The sequence below is a fragment of the Ambystoma mexicanum genome, chromosome 11 (assembly GCF_040938575.1).
Source record: "Ambystoma mexicanum isolate Mex_15411 chromosome 11, UKY_AmexF1_1, whole genome shotgun sequence".
Classification (NCBI taxonomy): domain Eukaryota; kingdom Metazoa; phylum Chordata; class Amphibia; order Caudata; family Ambystomatidae; genus Ambystoma; species Ambystoma mexicanum.
Window position 1 is genome coordinate 1,100,209,516 of NC_090934.1, and position 21,120 is coordinate 1,100,230,635.

The window sequence follows — 21,120 nt, forward strand, 5'->3', positions numbered from 1 at the left end:
TAAAAGTGAAAGTGAAACTTGTTTCTTTTACTGAGGATTCCCAGCACGACAGGGAATATTCATGAGCATGTGAATCCATGCCAGACCCTAGGCTGGAGAATAAGTATTTTCCAGAGTACAAAGTGTTATTATTTATATGCATATATTTGGGTAGCAATCTTATGTTATATAAAGAAGCTCTGGGTGCCTTACAATCGAGTAGATGATGTATCAGTGGATAGAGTTACCACCTGATGGATAGACAGGGCGGAGGAGGGGGTTGGGGACGATACAGACATCCAAAGCACTATTGCAGAAATTAACATTGACAGAATGTATACTAGTTACATATATGTAGCGGTGGTGGGCAGCGTGGGGATAAAACAAAAAAATATTTTTAAATAATACAGATGGTCTTATGATACATAATATAGTAAAGCACAGATAATAAATATTTGAGAAAGAAACAGTGAGCAGTTCAGCATTTTATGTTTTCATGCAACAGAAATGTCGGTTTGTAGAACATATTAAGTGAAATAAATGTATTCACACACAATTCAACTTTGGGAATGGGAGAGCAAAATTATGTTTTTGAAATGTTTTACCTGGTTATTCGGACTGAGATTTAGTAATCTCCAAGATGAGTACATGAGATCAGAGAAATGGTATAGCAACCGTAACCTGGCCCTTACTGTATGCGTGCTCACTTCTTTCAAAGAACCATATTGGGGAGGTATCACATCAGGTAAACCGAGCTGCAGAGGAACAGACACACCTGCCATAAAAGAAAAATATTATGTTCAAAATGCAGTGTCCTGGTTTCTCAGATTCTCAAATACCCCTATTACGAGAGATACTATTTCCTGAAAAGGAGAACACAGATAAAATTAGCTTAAATCAGTAAATTATAAGTTACTCACTGTAGTACTAACAGACTCCTAGTCCTTAGTCCCCTTTCCTCCATACTGTATGGGTGTCCCTTGCTAGGGACGGGAACTGAACTTTTTTCACCACAAAAAAATTATTTCCCCATTAAATTTAACTGCGTGCGGGGGCAGGGCCCCTGGAGCAGGCGCTCCCCGACTTGGCCGTTCGGCACGGTTAGGCAGAATCCTGTGCAGTGCCCTTAGTGACCACTACACACAATTAAGACTACAGGTGGCAATACAAGTTTTACCTTTGGTACAAGCCTGTACTACTATGTTAAAGTGGTAGCAGTAGCGGAGCAGCCAGGCTTATCTCAAGAGTATATGAGCAGTAGAAGGGATTACACAAAGGGACCGCAATTACTGTGACTCAAGCAAACACTGACTCAAGGTTTCAGGTAGAAAAATATAAGTACATGTATTTTTGAACCATTCGTTATCAACACAACACTTCTATTAAATTGAAAACCACACGTTAAATACATTACAACTGACCAATTCACTTTGTACGGTATGAATCAAGGTAAGTACCCTGTGTTTGAGAGAACCGGTATTATGGAACAATACACGTTACTGTAAATACAATTGCGACCACTTTTTTGACAGTTCGGTCTACTAAATTAACACGTATCCGCGGCAAGAAATGCTACAGGGGCAAAAACACACTTAGCACCTGAGGTACCCAGAGAGAGTTGGGGGCAAAAATCATAGGTAATATGTTAGTTAGGCAAACAGAATCGAAGAGCACTCATGGACAGAAATGCAAGAGTCAAGAGGCCGGAGCCAGTGTCAAGTGGAACCGGGTTTCTGTGTCAAGGATCACACGTCGGATAGTTTGCGATTCAAAGTTGTCAAGAGTACTTTAGATATTGTCAAATGTTCGGAAGCAAAAGTTATAAAAAGGAGGGATAAATAAGGGCAAGCCTTATAAGTGAAGAATAGGGATTTCGCCCAAAATTCCTCAAGCATGACACAGTACCTTTCTCAAAGACGAAGCTGGTGCCACGGCAGTTGTTCCTGGTAGTTTCCTGTAGACCCACGATTCCTGGCTTTGGCACGAAGAAGGACGATGAAGGGGGTCTACACCACACATGGATGAGGCCAGCAGCAGCGACGATGAATAAAAGGTGCGCTTCTTATAAACAGGAGAGGCTCTTCAGGTGGCTATCTGGACCACTACAGCAGTGTGCAGCGATTTCGACCACGACGGGGACCTCTGGCTGAAGAAGATGAGCTGGTTATCCCCGCCAGGCTCAAGGGAAGACGACTCCAGACTGGATCTCTCTCCTCTTAGTCGTTGAAGGGTAATTCGCTCACGACTGCAGCAGGGCTTCACCGGGACGGGATAGCGGCAGCAGTCGACCTCTCCTCCGCTTCGCTTCGGTTCCTTGTAGTTCCAGTGGCGACTCTCTGACTTCTAGCCCAAGAGACCTGCCTTTTATGCGAAAATCCCCCATTCACATAGCCTGGCTGTCAATCACCCAGCAGGGGGGTTATCCAGCCTGGACAACCACCTCAGCCAATCAGGAAAAAGTGTGGTTTCCTAGGATACCCTGTGCAGGGGGTGACTACACCCCTCCCTCACATTCAGCCCACCTAGACACCCAGGCTCCTTGAGGAGGGCTTCTTGGCAGAAGCCTGCCAAAAGACAGTGAACAAAGAAGGCAAACCTGGTTTGCCGCGCAAAGCACAAGAAGGAGTTTAACAAAAAGAAATGGTGAATAAACCGCACCAGAGCCAAAGAAAAAGCATTTGGTCGAGCGGGTTTATGTTCGAGGCTAACACAATAGCCTACAATATTACCACAGTTATATAAGATAACCGCGGTAGAAAATTAGGGTAGATACCACTGCCACCAGCCATGTCTAAATGTTAAAAGCGCGAAACAATGCTCTAGGAGGTACAGATAAAAAGGGCTAAGGAGTAACCCTTTCCAGCCCTCCATGTAAGATGGTGTGTTCTGGATCTGTGGTTAAGTTGACTAAAGTTAATGGCAACTTTACCCTTTTATGGGGAACGGTAGTCAGCCTCAGAAATGGAGTCGGGGGAAGTCTGAACGACAACCCTGTGTTACTGCACAGAGGGTGCTGTGGGACACACAAAAGAAGGGGGCTACTGAAGTGGTGTACTCCAGAGTCCACAATCATAAAAACAGGTAAAAAAACATAGCAAAATACAAATAAGATTGGGGGAAAAGCTCACACTCTTACCCAGTGGAAAGAAATAACTCCAGAGATCCAGCAAAGCTGCTGAGGGACTCACTAGGTAAGGGAAATTAGCCATGAAATGAGAATTCTCCCTAACAGGCGCCACACCTCAGTCCCTTTTGACACATCGGCTAGATTCAACTGCCTAACAACGTTGCTTATTAAGGGGGAAGGATGGTGGGATGTATGGAGGAAAGGGGACTAGGAGTATGTTAGTCACTACAGTGAGAAATGTATAGTTACTCCTATGTCCCATCCTCTTTCCTCCATACTGTATGGACGATTATCACCGATTGAAGGCCCAGGAAGGAGAGACGATGCATCCCAAAGAGAACAGGTTCCTCAGGACCACTTGCCCGAAGGCCATGTCTGATCTTGCACTGCCGTCTAGGCAAGAATGCTTGCAGAATGCAGAGGGGGTTGCCCAGGTGGCTGCCCTGCTGATTTTCTTCCATGGCACATGCCTCTGGAAGGCGAAAGCCGTTGCCTTGGCCCTGACCGCATGGGCGTGCATGTTTGCTGGGACCTTCATATGCTGTCCCTTTTTTGCTCTTAAACAGCAGTGACCATCCACCTATGTATTGAGGCCTCTGATGCCTGCCCACCTGGTTTTGAACCATCGAAGTTGATGAACAATGCATCTGACTTGCGGAAGCCCTTTGTCCTGTCCAGGTAGAATTTTAGGGCTCTCCTGATGTCGAGACAGTACACACATTTTCTGCCTCCTCCTTTGGATTTGGAAAGAAAGTTTGACTATTTCCTCATTGAGGTTAAAGGAAGACACCACCTTAGGGAGAAACGCAGGGGGGTTGCCGAGCACCACCTTGTCGCGATGGAACGCGGTATAAGGCTCCGATGCCACGAGGGCCTGAATCTCACTGATCCCACGCACCGAGGTGAGGCCCACCAGCAGCGCGGTCTTCATTGTGATCAATCTGATGTCGACAGACGCCATGGGCTTGAGCGGTTTATGCACCATGGCGCCCAGAACCACGTTGAGGTCCCAGACCGGGGGCAGACATCTTATAGGGAGGGTATAATCTTGTCAGACGCACAAGATGCCCCTTGAACACAGGGTTGGACGTGGAAAATGAGTCGCTGCCAGAGTTCTTGTAGGCACCTATGGCAGCTAGGTAAGTATGGCATGTGTCGACCTGAACGCCCGACTCTGCCAGGTGAGCCGATAACGACAGCACCTGATCCAGTGTGCACGTCAAAGAACCTACACCTCTTTCCTTGACCCAGAAGCGGAACCTATATTGGTTTCTGGTGGAGACGCTCCTTGCAGTCTGGATAATCTCCAGGCTGTCCTGAGACCGGCGAAAGTGCTGCAGCATTATGTGCTCAGGAACCAAGCCGCTAGGGCTAATTTCTCTGGGGACGGGTGGACTACCGCCTCCCCACCCCAGTTAAGATAGGAAGGGAGCCATCCCCACTGAGAGAGGCAGCAGGGGATGATCCGATAGTCGTATTAGGTCCGAAAACCCTGGTCTGGCTGACCACTGTGGCACTATCATAATTAGCCTCAGGCGACGCACCCCCCTGATTTTGCAGATAACTTTGTAGATTAGAGGAGTCGGAGGGAATGCCTAAGCCGACATCCCGTTCCACTGGAGCTGCAAGGTTTCCCCCAGCAAGCCTTTGCCCTTTCCGATCCAAGAAGCAAACTGCTGGCATCTCCGGTTGTGTTTCGTGAAAAATAGGTCTATGTGGGGCTGTCCCCACATGATGATCTCCTGCAGGACCTGTTCATTCAGCTGCCTCTCGTAATTGTCCACCCCCAGCCCCTGTCTGCCTCTAGGTTGTATTCACCCGGAAGGTGGATTTTCGAAAGTCATATGTTGTGGTTGGTGACCCATTCCCATATGTTGATGGTGAGCCTGCACAGGGGAGGAGATCTGGTGCCCCCCCGCGTTTGTTGAGGTAGTACATTCAGGTGGAACCGTCCGGCTGAATACAGACTGGGCTGTTCTTGATCACCGGGAAGAAGCCCAGAGAGCCAGCCATATGGCCATTAGTTTGAACCAGTTGATGTGACACTTCTAGTACTCCCTTGTCCGCAGACCAATGTGGTTGTCCAGAGTGGCTTCCCACTCACACAGGGAGGAGTCTGTTGTAATGGTATATGCGGGCAAGAGGGTGTGAATGGTCTGCCTGCCATAAGATTGGCATCCTGCCTCAACCACACCAAATACTTGTGGAGATGTGCAGGGATGTTTACTAATGCTGCTTGAGAGCTCGTTTCCTGGACCCATTAGGGTGAGATGTGTAACTAAACCTTCCACATTTTTAGTCTGGTATGCGGAACGGTCAGGAGGCATGCCGCCATAATCCCTAGAAGATGTTGGTACCACCAAGCCGAAGTTTCCAACCTGTTGGAAAAATGCCCAGTAGCCGCTTTGAGAGCCGCCACCTTCTCCATGGTGGGGAAGATCCGCTGCTCCTTGGTATCCCACCTGGGAACCAGGAAGACCAAGGCTTGTATTGGTTGGAGCGGAGAATTTCCGAGGCTAATTGAGATCCCCAGTTCGTGAACAATATCTATTAGTCTGGAAGCCATATTCCTCAACAACTCTGGTGATTCTGCCCTGATCAACCAGTCGCTGAGGTATGGGTACACATGGTGGCCCTCCAACCTGAGGAGCGCCGCCACAGCATTCTTGAGTCTGGTAAATACTTTTAGGGCTGAGTTGAGCGCAAACGGAAGGACCTTGTACTGTAAGTGGGAGCCCATAACCTGGAACCGGAGGAATGAGAGGTGGGGCTGCCATATTGAGACGTGCAGGTATGCCTTCAGGTTCATGGCGCACATCCAGTCTCCCCCACACAGAGACTCCGCTATCAATGCTGGCGTAACCATCTTGAACATTTGGAGGGGTAAGAAAATGTTTAAGAAGGATAGATCCAGAACCACTATCAGGCCTTTCTGGTTCTTCTGTATTGCGAAGATACAAGAGTAAAACCCCAAGCTTCTTTGCGATGGGGGAACTTCCCCTACTGCCCCGTTCACGACCAGTGAAAGGATCTCTGCAAGGAGAGATGGTGTCCCGATCTGAGGAAGGGGAGGAGGATGGGGGCACTTGTGGGATGGGAAGGCGGAAGCCCTGTGATACCACCAAGAGGATCCATGGGTCCACAAAGAGTATCCCCTGGACTGAATGTGAAGAGCAAGCCTGACCCCTTCTGGAGAACTGTGGACCTTGATGATAACGTCATTGCTTCTTTCCCTGGGATGGTGACTGGAAGAAGCACTTGTGCAAAGTTTTCTGTTGGTTGCGCCTGTGTTGACGGGGGGGAACTGTCAGGTTGTCTAACTCTCCGGTCCTGGAAGCCCCTGAAGCCACCGACCATACAACCTCTATGGTACCGGGATTGCCCCTGCCTGAAAGACTTAGATACTGGCTTTGGAGGCATAGCCAAAGACGTGGAAGCCCGGGAACTGTTGCTCTTTTTATCTTACTCTTCATCCATTGAAGAATGGAACAGGTCCCCTCCTTCAAAAGGGAGGTCAATGATGTGGTCTTGTACGTCCGGATTGAACGTGGTGGCCTTAAGCCACGCTGTCTGCCTCATATCTGGCACCACACAAATGGCTCTACCCACCATGTCTATATGAGCCACAGAGGACTCCATTAAGTCCTGCACCACAAAATTGGCTTTGCCAAACCTGCCTTGAAAGACGCCTGCCTGTGAGCTGGCAGCTCCAGGAGGAAATCAGCAATCTCCCTCCAAAGCCTCTGATTTGTGGCAGTCAGAATGGTGTTTGCGTTATCTTGATGCAGATGGAGGCCGGTGTTGGAGTATAGTTTCTTTCTGTAGGCCTCCAGAGCCACCTTCTCATTGCTGAGTAATTTATTTATTTATTTAAATGTATATAGCGCGCAAGCAGCCCGTGGGCATTGAGGCGCTGTTACTTGCAAGAGCTTAGTTACAGGAATAGTGGCATTCAGTGGTACATTATGAATTCTACAAGGCATAAAACTGATATTTTGGTTGGTACAGTTAGTCATTACAATACAGTTTATGCAGTAGGAAGATATGATATGGATACCACTGGTGCGGCGCAATTTATGTGAATAAGATGGTTTTCATGGTTTTGCGGAAGGCACTGAGGGACGCCTCACCTCGCATTGTGGGAGGTAGGGCGTTCCAGTGGGTGGGTGCGAGATATGGGAAGCTGGATCCGGCCACTCTAGCTTTTTTTTACTATTGGCACAGACAGCATGTTTTTATATCGTGATCTGGTTGGCCTAGTAGAGGAGACGGGGTGGATCCTTTGAGAGAGGTAGTATGGGGCAGTAAGGTGAATGCACTTGTGGGTCAGTGTCAGAGTCTTGAAGATGATTCTTTGTTTTATTGGGAGCCAGTGGGCTAGTTTTCTGGCCTCTGATATGTGTTCTCTTTTGGCAATGCCTTGGGCTGCCCGGAGAGCACTGTTCTGTATGATTTGTAACCTCTCTAGGTTTTTGTTGGAGGTGCCTAGGAAGAGTACATTACAGTAGTCAAGCCTAGTTCCAGTGATTGCTCTGGCTATGTTTGTGCAGTTTTCTTTGGAGAGAAAGGGCCTGACTGCGTTGATTAGTTTGGCATAATATGCAGCCGCAGAGGCTATAGCATTGACTTGTCTATCCATGGATAGGTTGGAATCGGTAATGCCAAAGTAGAATAGGATGTAGTGGATGTTTGCAGTTTGGCATACATGGAAGCTGCCACAATGACCGATGCATGTGGCTGCGGGTGTACCGACGGGAGGAGTGAGTCGCCCTCTGCCTGCCTATATTTTCCATACAGCTGCTTGTTGGTTGACGGCGTAGAATGGGGTTTGGTCCAGCCCTTCCTTGCCAGGGCCTCCACATCTTTCTGGAGTGGGATGACAGATCTGGTGGTTGAGCGGATTGGTTACCACCTCCGCTAGGACCCCCGCTTCTGGTTGCTCCTTCTGAAGTTGAGGAATGCCAAAATATTCTGCTAATCTGGCTAGCATGTTGTGCAATGTCCTTGCCGATGATGAGGAGGTTGTCCTGCTCATACTCCTGGTCCATGTCACCCTGATCCACTGTGTCCTATGGGTCTGTACTATCTACAGGCACCAGGGTCGGATTGGGAGAAGAAATGGGGCCGGTCACCTAAAAAAATGTGGCCTACCCCTCGCCTCAAAAAAAAGTGGCCCTCAAACCATCATCTGTGAATCACATCAATTCACGACTTCACAGAAAGTGCTACTTATGGAGGGTTCAGGTGTCTGTTGCACGTTAGGTTTTGTGTAAATGCTTGAGAAAGAGATACAATTCCTTCTGCTCTTTAAAAAAAACAACATCACATAGCTAAATACTTATTTTGCAGAACCAGACTCAAGGCATGTCTACTCGTTGCCACGTGTATTGAAAATAGAGTTGCATTTAATAAGCAGTACAGCCAAATGATGACACCGGAAAGTAAGTACCTTGTCAATTGCATTTATGCTCAAATATTACATTACAACACAACTCATAAAATAACATTCCCCGATTCCCCTGATGCCGATATCATTCAACATCCTCTATAACTTCCATCTATAAAAAAAAATTACCAAATGCAACAACTTTCCCCAAGAGAATACGGATAGAAAGATGCATAGTAAGTGCTAGGCACATGAGCTGCCGTGCATGTTAGCATCCCCTTGTGTAGTTGTAATCTCATTTCAGCCAAACATGTACTCGATAGGATGCTGCCAGTAAGGGTTTATTTTACTGAATGTGTTGAGATGTGCTTTAATTCAATTTTCCGCAGTCATGTGCTTATAAGCCCTACCTCCCCCAGCCGCAGTTGCCTCACAGCAAGCAAGCCCCATGCACTTACTCTCACTGTATGCAGAGAATTGCTTAGAAGGAAGGATGCACGTTTTTCCAGTGGTGTCTCTGGCAGTCATGTTAAATGTACCCTGGGCCTGGCAATAAGAGATTACACCAACAAGCATGCTGTACCTACAAAAGGAACGCTTTTAGCAATAAAGCACCATTTCAGGGAGTGTTCAGAACGTTCAAGCCATGGATTACACAACATTGAGGCCTGTTAGCCAAGGTGCGTCATAAGGGGAGCCAGCCAAGGAGCAATAGTAAAGTGGGTTGAAGGAAAGACCAGTCAACCGCTTGAGACAGGGACCACAGTCAGAGCTGAGGCACTTCTGAATGGTAGGCAATGCGAGACACAGGATGGAAGAGGCACTGGAGGCAGACTAAGTTGGTAACAGCACAGTGACAGGTGAAGAGGTAGCGAGATGGCAGCTGCACTTTGGAGAAGCTAGCATGGGTGTAGCAGGAGGAGCCTTCCTACCTTTCATCTTGGCACGAGAACAACATGTGAAGTCATGAGCTGTGCATGGTGGTATCGACTTTCTGCGCTCATTATGCTTTGTGCCCCGCCATTATATCCTTACAACAAAATCTTTTTCAGTGCATATATTTATCTTTCTAATGCACCTCTATGTATTTCAGCACAGTTTCATCAGCCGCCAATGTTGCCAGTATATTTACATTTTCTTTCAGTTTCCCCTATTTGTAATGTCTCTTAAAAGTACAGATTGGTCCATCCTTAATGTTAGTAAGATGGAACTGTTTTTATCTTCAGTCTTGTGGCAGCAATGGATATCAGAGGCTGTGCCTCTAGCACAGCAGCCGGCAATTGCATTCAGCTCATTTTCATTGTTAAGGATAGCCGAGGTCAAGGTGATAGCGGCTCTCTTCGCTGGACGGCGGCACCGCCTCTGACATGCAGAGTCACGAGCTGAGGGAGCGAGAGAGGCACGAGTTCAGCCTCTCCAGCGCTCAGCCCTCTCTCGGCTCACAGGCCCGGCCCACCCGCCAGCATGCCTACTTTCTGGTTCCTATGTGGTGTCTTAATAGAACAGATGGGTCTTGAGTTTTGCCTTAAAAGATATTAGGTTTTGGGCGAGTCTCATGTCTTCTGGGCAATACCGCAGGGCTGCCCAAGGCGAGGCCTTGTAACTGTTGTTACATGGCAGCATGGCGCTGGAGAGGGGCACAGCCTTCCTCCAAGGTCAGTGCCCCTCTCTGTCTTTTAGATAAGGGAGGCAGGCTGCAGGGTCTGGCACATGAAAGGCAGGAAGGGTGAGGTAATAAATACCTCACCCTTCCAGGAGAATATAAGGGTGCAGTGCACCATGCAGACCTTGGATGCCTAGGCAGTTTAGTCAGCAGAGGCTGGCCTGTGGGGGTTGGTGCTTAGCCCCCCCATGGAGTACAAAGAATAAGGGCCTCTTGGGGCCTATATAATGAGCTGTGTGCAACTCCTAAAGCACAAACGGTTTGTCGACCCTGCACGGGGACTCAAACAATACCTGGGAAGTTCACTGTTAACTCAGTGTCTTCCCAATTCCTTTTTCTTTTTCTTCTTTGAAACTAGCTGTCTTTTTACTTCATTGCCAACGTCTGCTGTGCACTCAGCATTTCTTCAAGTTGTGTTCGCCACATACGCGGCGTCACGGCTAGTTAATTCCAATTAGGATTTTGTGGATTCACAGCTCGAATCACGCCTTGCCTGATTAGAGCCTGGCGCTGCCCGCAAAAGAAGGGGAGCATTTCACAGGCCTGTGAAGGAGGCGGGCGGGCGGGGGGGTGGGGGGGGGGGGGGGGGGAGTGCTCCATTGAAGGAAACCCGGCGCTGCGGCAGCTTGGCTGCTTTGATACAAGTTGCAAGCCTTTAGATTGGTAAAGTGGAGAGCTGAGTTGCATGAGCCAGGCGCATCAAAACAAGTCAGGAGGGGCTGTGAAAACACAGGGTTTTAAAGAGCACAGATAGCGCAGTGTTTGGTCACTCATTTTGACATCTGTGCAGAGCCTGTTGATGCAGTTTGGGATCCCGACAGAGACAAACTCTGGTATTTAGCCAGCCCACATTGTTTGAATGAGTACACGCATCGAGCCAGTCTCGGTGGCATAATCAGTACGCGTTGTGACTTGTACCTGAAAGGTTGGGGGTTCGAGGCAATCCTTCAACATCAAAATTCTGACAGTTTTGTTACAAAACATTTAAACAGTGTAAGGTTTAGCAGCGCTGAAGCCGAGAGGGGCGGTTTTTAGCGTGATGGAATTGCCCAATAATTCCTTCACCAGCAGTTGGTCTTTCGACTCCTAGCGTACCGGTGGAACCCATTATAGTGGCAGATCCTCCCACATTGTGTTCAACGGTTGAAGCCCCCGTAAGTCCAATGACAGCTCGAACACACATCGTGTCAGCCTCACCGACACCAGCAGCCAGGGTTACACACGCACCAATGGTGGCAACATAAGCAGCGGATCTGGCAGGTGCACTAAAGGCATGGGCAGCCCCCGATACAAGCACACCGGGGCAGCCGGAAACAAACGGCCACGGCACATCAGATATGCTGATGATCAGCACTGCCAACTGGACCTTAAATTGAAATCTTTTCATACAGAGATCCTCAATAGGTACAAAAGATGTCTAGCATGGAACATTGACATAACAATCAAGGAGGCTATATGGGGAAAAGAATTTATTGACATTTTTTCACTAATAGAGGCCCAACGCAAGGGGAGGGATGCTTTTAGGGATCCTAAAAAAATAGAGGAAAAAGCGATAGCCAGAAATGCCCAGGTAGAGCAGAACTGGGACAATTGGTTGAAATCCTTTGCCATTTAAGCCACCATATACCTTGAAAAATTCCCTGGCAAGGGGGTCAAACTATGGGCATTCATGGACAAAATCAGAGAAGTAAAAATCGCACAAAGGGGCAAAGGCTGGTTGGCTTATGACATTAGATTTAGAAGGAGTATGTCAGAGAGGCCAGCCATAGAATGGGATGAGGTACAGAATGATTTTTACATATTAAATGCTGAGCCTCCGTCAGAAGAGGAAGCTGCCCAAGTTACTTCCAGAACAGGGGAAGGATTGTTGGTTTAAGCACACCTGCACGAACTGCAACGGCGATCACCCAGCTATCAATTGCACCAAACTCCCATCCAAAAATTCAAAAGATTAGCAGCAACTCGGCCCAACCAATTACAGACTACCAGCCAAACATACAACTGATTGGCAACAACATAGCAACCCCAGTTTTAGAACCAGGCAAAACTCCCATTAACCCTAACAATTTCAGCGATGCACTGATGAGCTATCCGGACAAGGAAACCAGCATGGCTATCCAGCAAGGTTTCAAATGGGGTTTTGTCATTCCTTTTCAGGGAACAGGGTCCCGCGATATTCCAAGAAACCTAAAGTCGGCCAGGGACAACACAGAGATGGAAAAAACAAGATAGAGAAAGAGTTACACCTGGGCAGGATTGCGATTGCAGTAAATAGTCCTCTCAGGCCTTGCACGCTTAGGGATGTCTGGCACCTATTTTAATTGCTTAGAAAGTCAGCTAAAGTTTGCCCTCTCATCAAGTGCCAGATCCTTGTTGCCCTGCCCCAGATGCTCACTCTTACTTTCTCAGTAGTTCTGAACCCCAAATCAGGAAAAGCGATGGGGGTGCCACCGAGCCTAGGGTGCAAAGATGCAGCGCTACAAACTTTTCAGGGCCTCCTGTGAGCTCCATTCGTGCTTTTTGCCACACAAGGACCTCACACGTTGGTAGCGCACTTTAAATGGCAGACTCACACATGGGCCTTTGAGGACAGGCTTCTCCGTGGTATAGTGTGGCGGCTGGTTCCTCCGCACTCTCCAGATGTGCTGTTGCCTTCAGAATAGGGAATGCTCTGGGTTCCCAGCTTGTGGAAAGAGACCTGATGGCTCAGTGAGCGTGCACAGCAACAGCGGGCCGCTCCTCAGCAAGGCAGGCCTGCAAATGGCATGGGCACATGCGGAAGACTCCTCCAATCGACTGGTCCAAACTTTTGATGGGCTCTTACAAGTGGTGAAGGGAAGGCGGGCAGGCTCACAGCAGGGTGTAAAATCAGAGGAGACCTGTGCCACACCTTTCCTTGCTTAGTTAATTGTTACCTAGCTTGGCCAATGCCATACATTTTCACGAAGGAGCCTCAGTAGAGGCTGCAGGGCCAAATTGTTACCCAAGTTCAATTTATTTAAAGTTCCCACCCAGGGCAGGCACTACAGTGCATGTGTGGCGGTCAGAGAGTGGTGCATGTTGCATGCAGACTTCCACCTACCCTCAGACTTAGCAGGAAGCAATAGCAATGCATGAACAGGGAAGGGGGCTGAGGGTGGGCTTCACATTCTGACATGCCATAACAAATGCGTTTCCTGGGAAACTGCTAGATTTGGTGGGAAGCAATACTTGGAAACAGATTCCCCCGTGAGCCTGGCAGTGAGATTCATAGTTCCTTTGTAACCGTGGGTTTCAATTTAACAGATCGTGACACACACGTGGGTCTCCCATTTACTTTATGCGACTTGTATCAAAACTCCTAAATATTCAAAAGGCTACCACCAACCAGTTACAAGTAGCTGGCACGGTTACATCCCAGAGAGAAGTATTTGTGATAGCTCCCAGAGGTTTAAAAGAAAACATCTGTGGTTCGCTGACACAATACAGTATGCAAATAGCATGGCTGATGACCATGTGAATAATATCGAAGACATGCTGTCTCCCAAGAAAACATGTTTAAGGACATGTACATATTTGCTTTCATGAGGTGTGTTTCACCCATGCAATGCCTCGGGTAACTACTACTATACTATGATGATATGAATGGGCATAGATAGCTTGAACCCCTCGCCCTCTTTTGGTTGATGAGGTCACACGCAAGTGGCCTTTGTTCTAATACTCATGTAATTCCATGCTGACGCCCTTAAAAGCAACTGGAATTGGGTCCGATTGGAACTCCTCGTGTACAGCAAGAGCAAAGCGCTTTATGGAAGATGCCGTTTTAACTTGTTTAGCAACGCGGCCGCACAGTGCTTTACAGCCAGTGCAAAGTCTTGCACATGACCCCTGCAACCCAGTGGTTGCACAGCAGCGATGCAGCCTAGGCACCGCCTGTCAGCAGCACCAACCCTTCTGAAAAGAGCAGTTACCTAACATTCCTTTTAAGCCTTGAACGCTACATTTGAAGCACCCGCAAGTTTTCTGGAGCGCTTCAGTCTAACCCAATGGCAGATGGACTCTTCAGTACATCGGTTAAAATCCTGGTTAAACAAGAAATGAAACTTATTGCAAAAAGACGGCCAAGCACAGCACAACAGTGATCACAACCACAAAGCAGAGGCCCAGAAGAGCAGCGCTCCTCTCATCTTCCAAGTGTATCAATCTTAGGAGCCTTGAGCATGCAGATTCCTTTTGACAAGTGTTTTGCGTTACAATATCTTGTTTCCTTGGTCCCCACTAAGTAGCTGTGTGTACTGGTGGGTGTGAGCGGCCGTGTATTAACAGAGGCAAAGGAGGCGTGGAGATATTGTTCTCCGCCCTGCACTTGTGCTCCCTCGGCACAGACACACAAAAACAGGGCTGGACTGAGCCGTCGGCCAATCGGCCCGTGGCCGATACAAAATCATGGAGGAGACCTGGGGGCCGGTTCCTGAAGCCCACGCTGGGCCGGTCTCCGGCTCAGTCATGGGCTTCAAGTCTGTGCCTTCACACTTCAGGAACCGGCCCCCAGGGCCTCCCCCTCACCGCCGCCGGACGGACGCAAGTTGCAAAGGATCTGTAAGTAAGTATCTTACAGATCCTTTGCAATTGCAGCCCCGCCGCCGCCAGACCGCCGCAGAGGCAGAGAAAGGTAACACCTAAGTGTTACCTTCCTTTGATAAATGCTGCAGGCCGCGACACCATGGGCTGGTTTTTTTATGAAGCCACCCCAGGGCCGGTTTTAAAAAAATAAATAAAATGTTTGTTTATTATTACATTTGACTCGCTGCCGGCACAGCGCTGCAGCAGCCAGCCAGTGACACACAGTCACAGTGTGCTGTACAGCGCTGTGGGCGCAGGCCAAGCTGGGCCATTTCCATTTTAAACATTTTTTTTATTTGTTGCCTGCAGTGTTTGTACAATTATGGATTGGCTTGGCTGCTGCCGACAGTGGCCACGCCAGCAGCTCGCCTTGCTAGCAGCAGGCAGCGCCAGTGATGGAAACTGGCACTCTGCAGGAGGGGCTGGGGCTGTGCGCATAATTATTCATCAAAGCAAGGTAACAACAAACAAGTTGTTACCTTGCTTTGGTGATTTGCATGCATCATAATTATGATGCATGCATATTATTAATGCCTGATCAAGTAGCCTGGACCCTGGGGTAGGGCCGCTGACATGGTGCAGCCACTCCAGGGGGAGCCGCGGCGTGCAGTGCTAGTCGCCGCTCGGGCCCGCCCCGGCTCCTCTGAAATGCTAATTCGGCTACAACTACAACACCTACTGCAGCCAGGCTCAGCCTCAGGCTGGCTGGCTTGCTCGCCTCCTGCCTGCAGGGCCGCTGGCCTGGGGCTGGGCTGACCTGGGCCCGGCACTGGGGGCACGGGGGCACCAACCAAGTGCAGTCTCATAACAAGTTGTTGTTACTTCCTGCAAAGTTGAAAGCAACGAATTTGTTGCACTTTGCAAAGTTGAAAGCAACTTGTGCCTGGGGCTGGGGATGAGGCTGATCCGGCACAGACTCTGTGCCGCCATTGGACGTGTGACATGTGACCCTCTCTCCCTGGAGAGAAAGGATATTAGTTGAGCCTCTCCTCCCTGCCCTGCATGATGATTTTTGCTACGGGCCACTGTCAGCCAGCCACAACACGACACCACCACGGGCTGCGTGCAGCACAGCAGAGGCCAGCCAGCAGACCGAGACAGTGGACCGTTACTCCACACCGGCTGCAGGCAGCACCCGGTCCGAAGTTCTTGCTGATCCGGCTGCTTGCCAGGGACCGGCTTGCAGTGGCACTGCCAACTCAGTCTGCAGCACTGGTGGTACTAGCAGGCAGGCAGCACTGTACACTGTCTGCTGGTGACTGCCGCCCCGGCCTGGCACCTCGTACCTGCGCCACCACCTCACTCGGTGGCTCAGCAGTGCTCAGCCCAGGTCTGCCAGCCCCCGCGGCAGCCAGCCCAGCAGACAACATCCAAGAGGAGACAGAGAGAGACTCTGCAGCTAGGAGCCGGCCCGTAAGGTAAGAATAAAGTCCAGGCACTGACTGCACTGGCCTGGCAGTTCTTCTCCTCCTTTCACCTACTGACAGCCAGCCCGTCAGACGCCCACGAGTCCTCCCTCCCTGAACGTGAGTCCCTCAGTGGGCCGGCGGTGATGTGTGTATCGTGTCGCCCTGCTGTGACTGGGCACGGGCATGGCACTGGCTGGCACGGCACCAGAGGTCTATTTGGCCTATTTATTTATTTCATTTTACGTATCGTGCATTTGTGTGCACACATAGAAAGAGATGCATGCTAGACTGGAGTACAGAAATAGGTGCATTCTCAATCGTACAGTACAGATAGGAGTTCAAAACTGCCTTATCGTGCATTGTCCAAACTGTGTAAAGTAACTTGCCTTATGTATGGGATTATTAGTGGATATTGATTGGCAACCGCAAAATTACCTCAAGTAAGCACCAGGACTGGATGAAGTGATTACACTTGCTCCCGTGGATACGGCAGTGGAAAGGGGTGTTCAATGCACTGTATTATATTTAAAGCGAGTCACACATAGCCTGGGCTCATCATGACTTCCATAAGCAACACGTTACAGACCATGTGACATGTAATACTTTTCTACAGTTGTTAATGTGGTTTAATTGCCTATCCCATTTAAGTAAAGTCTACCAACTTTACTTTGTATAAAAGGGCACAGTCAACTTTTAAAAATGCAGGTGTCTGTTTCACTCGGACTAGACAGACGGCCTGCATCCCTAACTGTGTTATCTCTCCGTTTTTTTGTTTCACTGGTTTTCCCCAAAGCTTCATGCCAATGCAGACCTGGACTTGGCATCTCGAGTGCCAGCATGCGTCACTTCCTCCTGACAGGGTAACATTGGAATTAAACTATAAGTTGGGATCACATTGGCACTATTAGAGCTCATCCCCTTTGACCTCCAGGGAGTAGCATGTCCCCTCAAGGTGCTAATACATCAAGTACATTGTGTTTAAGCTCTCCTCTTATCAGTTCAGAAAAGAAGCATCTGGAGCAACTGGTGCCTGGTACCCAGCCATGCAGCCGTCATCTGCCCTTCAACGTCTGCAGTCACGTTGCTGTCATCACATCTTGCTGCCTGGCAGGAAGGGAGTCGGGACCGGTGGTGGACCACCACCAGGATCTGGCCCCCTATGAAACAGTACCTAGTCTCACCTGCTGACAGACAGCCCGTCAGCCGTCCACGAGTCCACCCTCCAAGAGTGTGAGGTGCCCGACTGGCCGCCCCTGCTAATATTATTTGACCAGGATGGCAGGCCCTACATTGCATTGCCCTTCACTTCTGGTGTTCTTTTGTTATTACCAAGACGTTTATTGTCTGCTATCGTTTTTTACACGTTTAGTGAAGAACACATTTTTTGTAATGATGCTGATGATGATTTAGATGTATGATTGTTTTTTGTATTTAGACTAGGTTCATTATTTTGTTTTTCCTATTTCTATTGTTGCCCACTTTCTTTGCTTCCTTTTCTCTTCTATGTCTTGTTCTGTGCTCTGTTGTATGTCTCTCGCGCTGGTGTTTCTTTTTCGTTCTCTATGTTTTCTTCTGGTGGTCAGTGAGATCATCAAGGTAGGGCCACACAGTGTGCTAGCTTGCTTTTCGGACGCACTAACATCATTACTTCATTTACTTACCCATTTCTTTTATCTGTCTCATTATGCAATTCCGCATAGGTGTCACCATCTCACGACATTGAATCACACATCAAACTCGTAAGCTTCTCCCATATGTCACAGCTTTGAATAGTCCTTTCACCCTTTGGATCCCTTTATAGTGCATCACCATAGTGCAGATTTCCAAGCTGTGAGGCTCCTCAGAAAGAAATGTGATCTCAGGAAAGAGGGGCAAAGGGTTACTTCTTTCACTTTCGTGGACGCGTGACCTGTGGTGGGAGCTTATTGTGGGGGTAGCTGGGAGGGGATGCGGCTGAATGAGGTGAGGGAATGGAAGAAGGGTCAATGTAGAGCGAGGTGGTGGGTGACATCCTGCCCAGAAACTCCTGAATGTGGCAAAGGGACTCTGCCAGGCAGGTCATGGCATAGTGAAGGTGAGCTGTGACTGGGCATGGCACTGGCTGGCACCAGAGGCCTATATGGCCTATTTATTTCATTTTATGTATCGTGCATTTGTAAGGTGCTTATACATCAAGTAAATTGTGTTTCAAAGCACCCCCCTCTCTTATCAGTTCAGAAAGGAGGCATCTGGAGCAGCTGGTACCCAGCCGTGCAGTCTTCATCTGCCTTATCACTTTCTCAAGCGTTTACACAAAACATAACATGCAACAGACACATGAACCCTCCATAAGTAGCATTTTCTGTAAAGTCGTGAACTGACGCGAATCACGGATGATCGTTTGAGGGCCACTTTTTTTGAGGTGAGGGGTGGGCCACTTTTTGAGGCGAGGGGTCGGCCTTTTTTTTTGGGGTGTCCGGGCCTATTTCTTGTCCCAGTCCGACCCTGCACAAAAACGAAATATGTCAAATATATTTACCTCAATCTGTTAAAAAGCAGGATGCTCGCACTCCCCAGAAGCCAGGCTGCGACAGAAAAGCGAGCCGTTGCTGAAATGGCTACGAGAGATTGCTGGCCTGGCAGTGCCCCTGAGCCGATCCGACGGCGTGGCGCCAGGAGTCGCTCCTTTTGTTACGAGCGATTGCGTTTGCAACGCAACAAATTGTTGGGGGGGAGGGGGGGGGGATCGAGTGGTTTCTGTGCACCAGTTCGTGAGTCATACTGTACATGAAACAAACAAAGTGCTTCTAAGAGAGGGACGCCCAATGTTGCTGTGGGCCCAATTACTCTTCTAGGTCAAACATGCAAATATGCAGGTAGGTACAAGAAGAAAAAAAAAACATGAACGCACGCACCATAAAGCAGGCTGGGAAGACCATCCCTGCCATGGAACACCGGGCCCCACCTTCATTACCGAGAGCAAAGGCGACACAGATGCATTAATCAAAGAAAGGTAACACTTGCATGTTACCTTTCTTTAATGACTGCTGTGGGTGCCGGTGCCGTGATGAGGCGTGAGCTGGGCTGGCTGCTGAACGGGCTGCAGCCTGCAGGCTGGCTCAACACAAGCCCACTTATAGACCGGCCCCAGGGCCTCGCCCTCTAAGCAGTGATCGGCTCAGCCACGGCCCTGTCCAACCCTGACAGGCACCATGCTTTTAAGTGCCGTGGGCCTGGGGGACTGCCAGCGGTGGGGACTGGGATGCAATGCGAGGCTGAGCGGGGGCTGGAACCTCCGTGAGTTGAGAGGGCGTCAAGCCCAGGCCTGGAGCCGGTTGGACAGGAGGCGAAGCCTGCGGGAGCATAGGCTTAATCCTGTCCTGAACGATTCCCTTCAGGATACCTCCCATTTCAGGAGATTTCATTAGCATGAGGAATTTTTTGAACAAACGTTCTTCGCACGCTGGAGAGCAGCGCTGATGCGGTGGGGCCGACGTGTACTGCTGTGCTCTTCCTGTGTGGTGCGTGGCCTTAGGGGAATTTGCTTCTGTGTAGTGCACCTGTCCCTAAGGCACAAGATAGGATGTGCACCATGTGACTTGCGGCATGCTCATAGGAGACTATTCCACCCTCGGGGTGAGTTTACCACCCTGCCGCCTCTCGCCCCTTGGGCTTTTTTGACCGCGGCCCCTGTCGTCCATGCCGTGTGCCCTCTCGCAATTCAAATCCCTGCACCTTGCCCAAGTGTCTCCTACCTGTCCTTCCCCCCCAACCGAGCCCCCTTGCACTGCCCACGCAACGTGCCCCCTCCCTCTTCAAATCCATTTCACACTCCGTCTCAGTGGCATATACAAACCATCTTGGTAGCATTTAGAAACACACCTTCAACCACACCTCCTATCCTTACTTTGCACAGTGGGACCCGGTGCCTTTCCCTTCAGCCGCGCCGCCATTAACCACGAGGCTGCCCCACCCACCCGCCCCCCCCAACCCTGACCTCCCCTCACCTAGATGCGGCATTTAAGCCTACCATTTGTGGCATCTTGGTCGCGTGTCCCCGCATGAACAGGCCTTTACCTTTATTAATCTTGTATTTTCCACACACACTCTGCCTCTACTTAACATGTCACCAACTCACAACGCCCCCATACGCGCTACCCCCTTACCGCGGTCCATACCCTTGACTCGCTCTCTACCGCCTGACCTCCTAACAATAGGGCAAGCCCCATTACCTTATGCCACCTACCCCCGCGCAACATAGTACATGCTTGTTATATTTAGCTTTTACCTTGCGAACTTACGTTTAGCTTTTCACCGGACTGGAACACTGCAATCACTGGACTGGAACGCAGGATACAGAACTTCTTCCTTCTTGGACATCAACAAACGATAATCCGACGAGGCAAACGAAATCCACGAGCAGGCGAGGCAGGAAACCGAGGGAGAATGTGCCGGTGCTTGTAACCTGTCCCTTTATGGGGGCAGTCCCTCCCTCGGCTTCCTGCCCCGCCCCCCACGTTTCGCAGGCTCTTGTCCGCTTCCGGGGGCGGGTTCTCGTGTCCCCCCCCACCCATCTCTGCCCCCCTTGCCCTGTAAGAGGAGTGGAGGGAGGTCGTCGGCTGGGCAACCCCCACTAAGGGGCGGCGCCCGCCATGCCACCTTCACTGGCGCGTTCGCCCGCCAGAGCCAGTACCTCTGCGGACACAGTCCGCACGTGTCTTGGTAAAGTCAAAATGGCGGCACATGCAGAAGCGTAGACTTTATGCAAAATAAAGCTGCTGAGGCATTTCACTCTTCCACTTTACAAGGTGTCTGTGTGGTTTCCTTTTTCAACATGTAATGTATGACATATGCCGGTTGCGGGGGGGTGGGGGGGGAGAGGGGCCATGGGCCCAGGTCATGGAGGAGGGGGGAGGACGAGGCACTGGGATGCCCACGCTATGGTCTCTGCTCGTTTGCTTGTGTGCATAGGCTC

General features: G+C 49.6%; 1 protein-coding gene across 10 annotated transcripts in view; it reads right to left on the minus strand.

Annotated features, from left to right (window-relative positions):
- HERC1 (HECT and RLD domain containing E3 ubiquitin protein ligase family member 1) overlaps positions 1–21,120 on the minus strand; it is a 3,379,312-nt gene that overhangs the window by 148,260 nt on the left and 3,209,932 nt on the right. For all 10 annotated transcript variants that reach the window (XM_069624399.1, XM_069624403.1, XM_069624396.1 and 7 more), the window contains exon 71: positions 585–754. In XM_069624399.1, the coding sequence (XP_069480500.1) occupies positions 585–754 (170 nt within the window). The remainder of the gene's footprint in view (positions 1–584; positions 755–21,120) is intronic.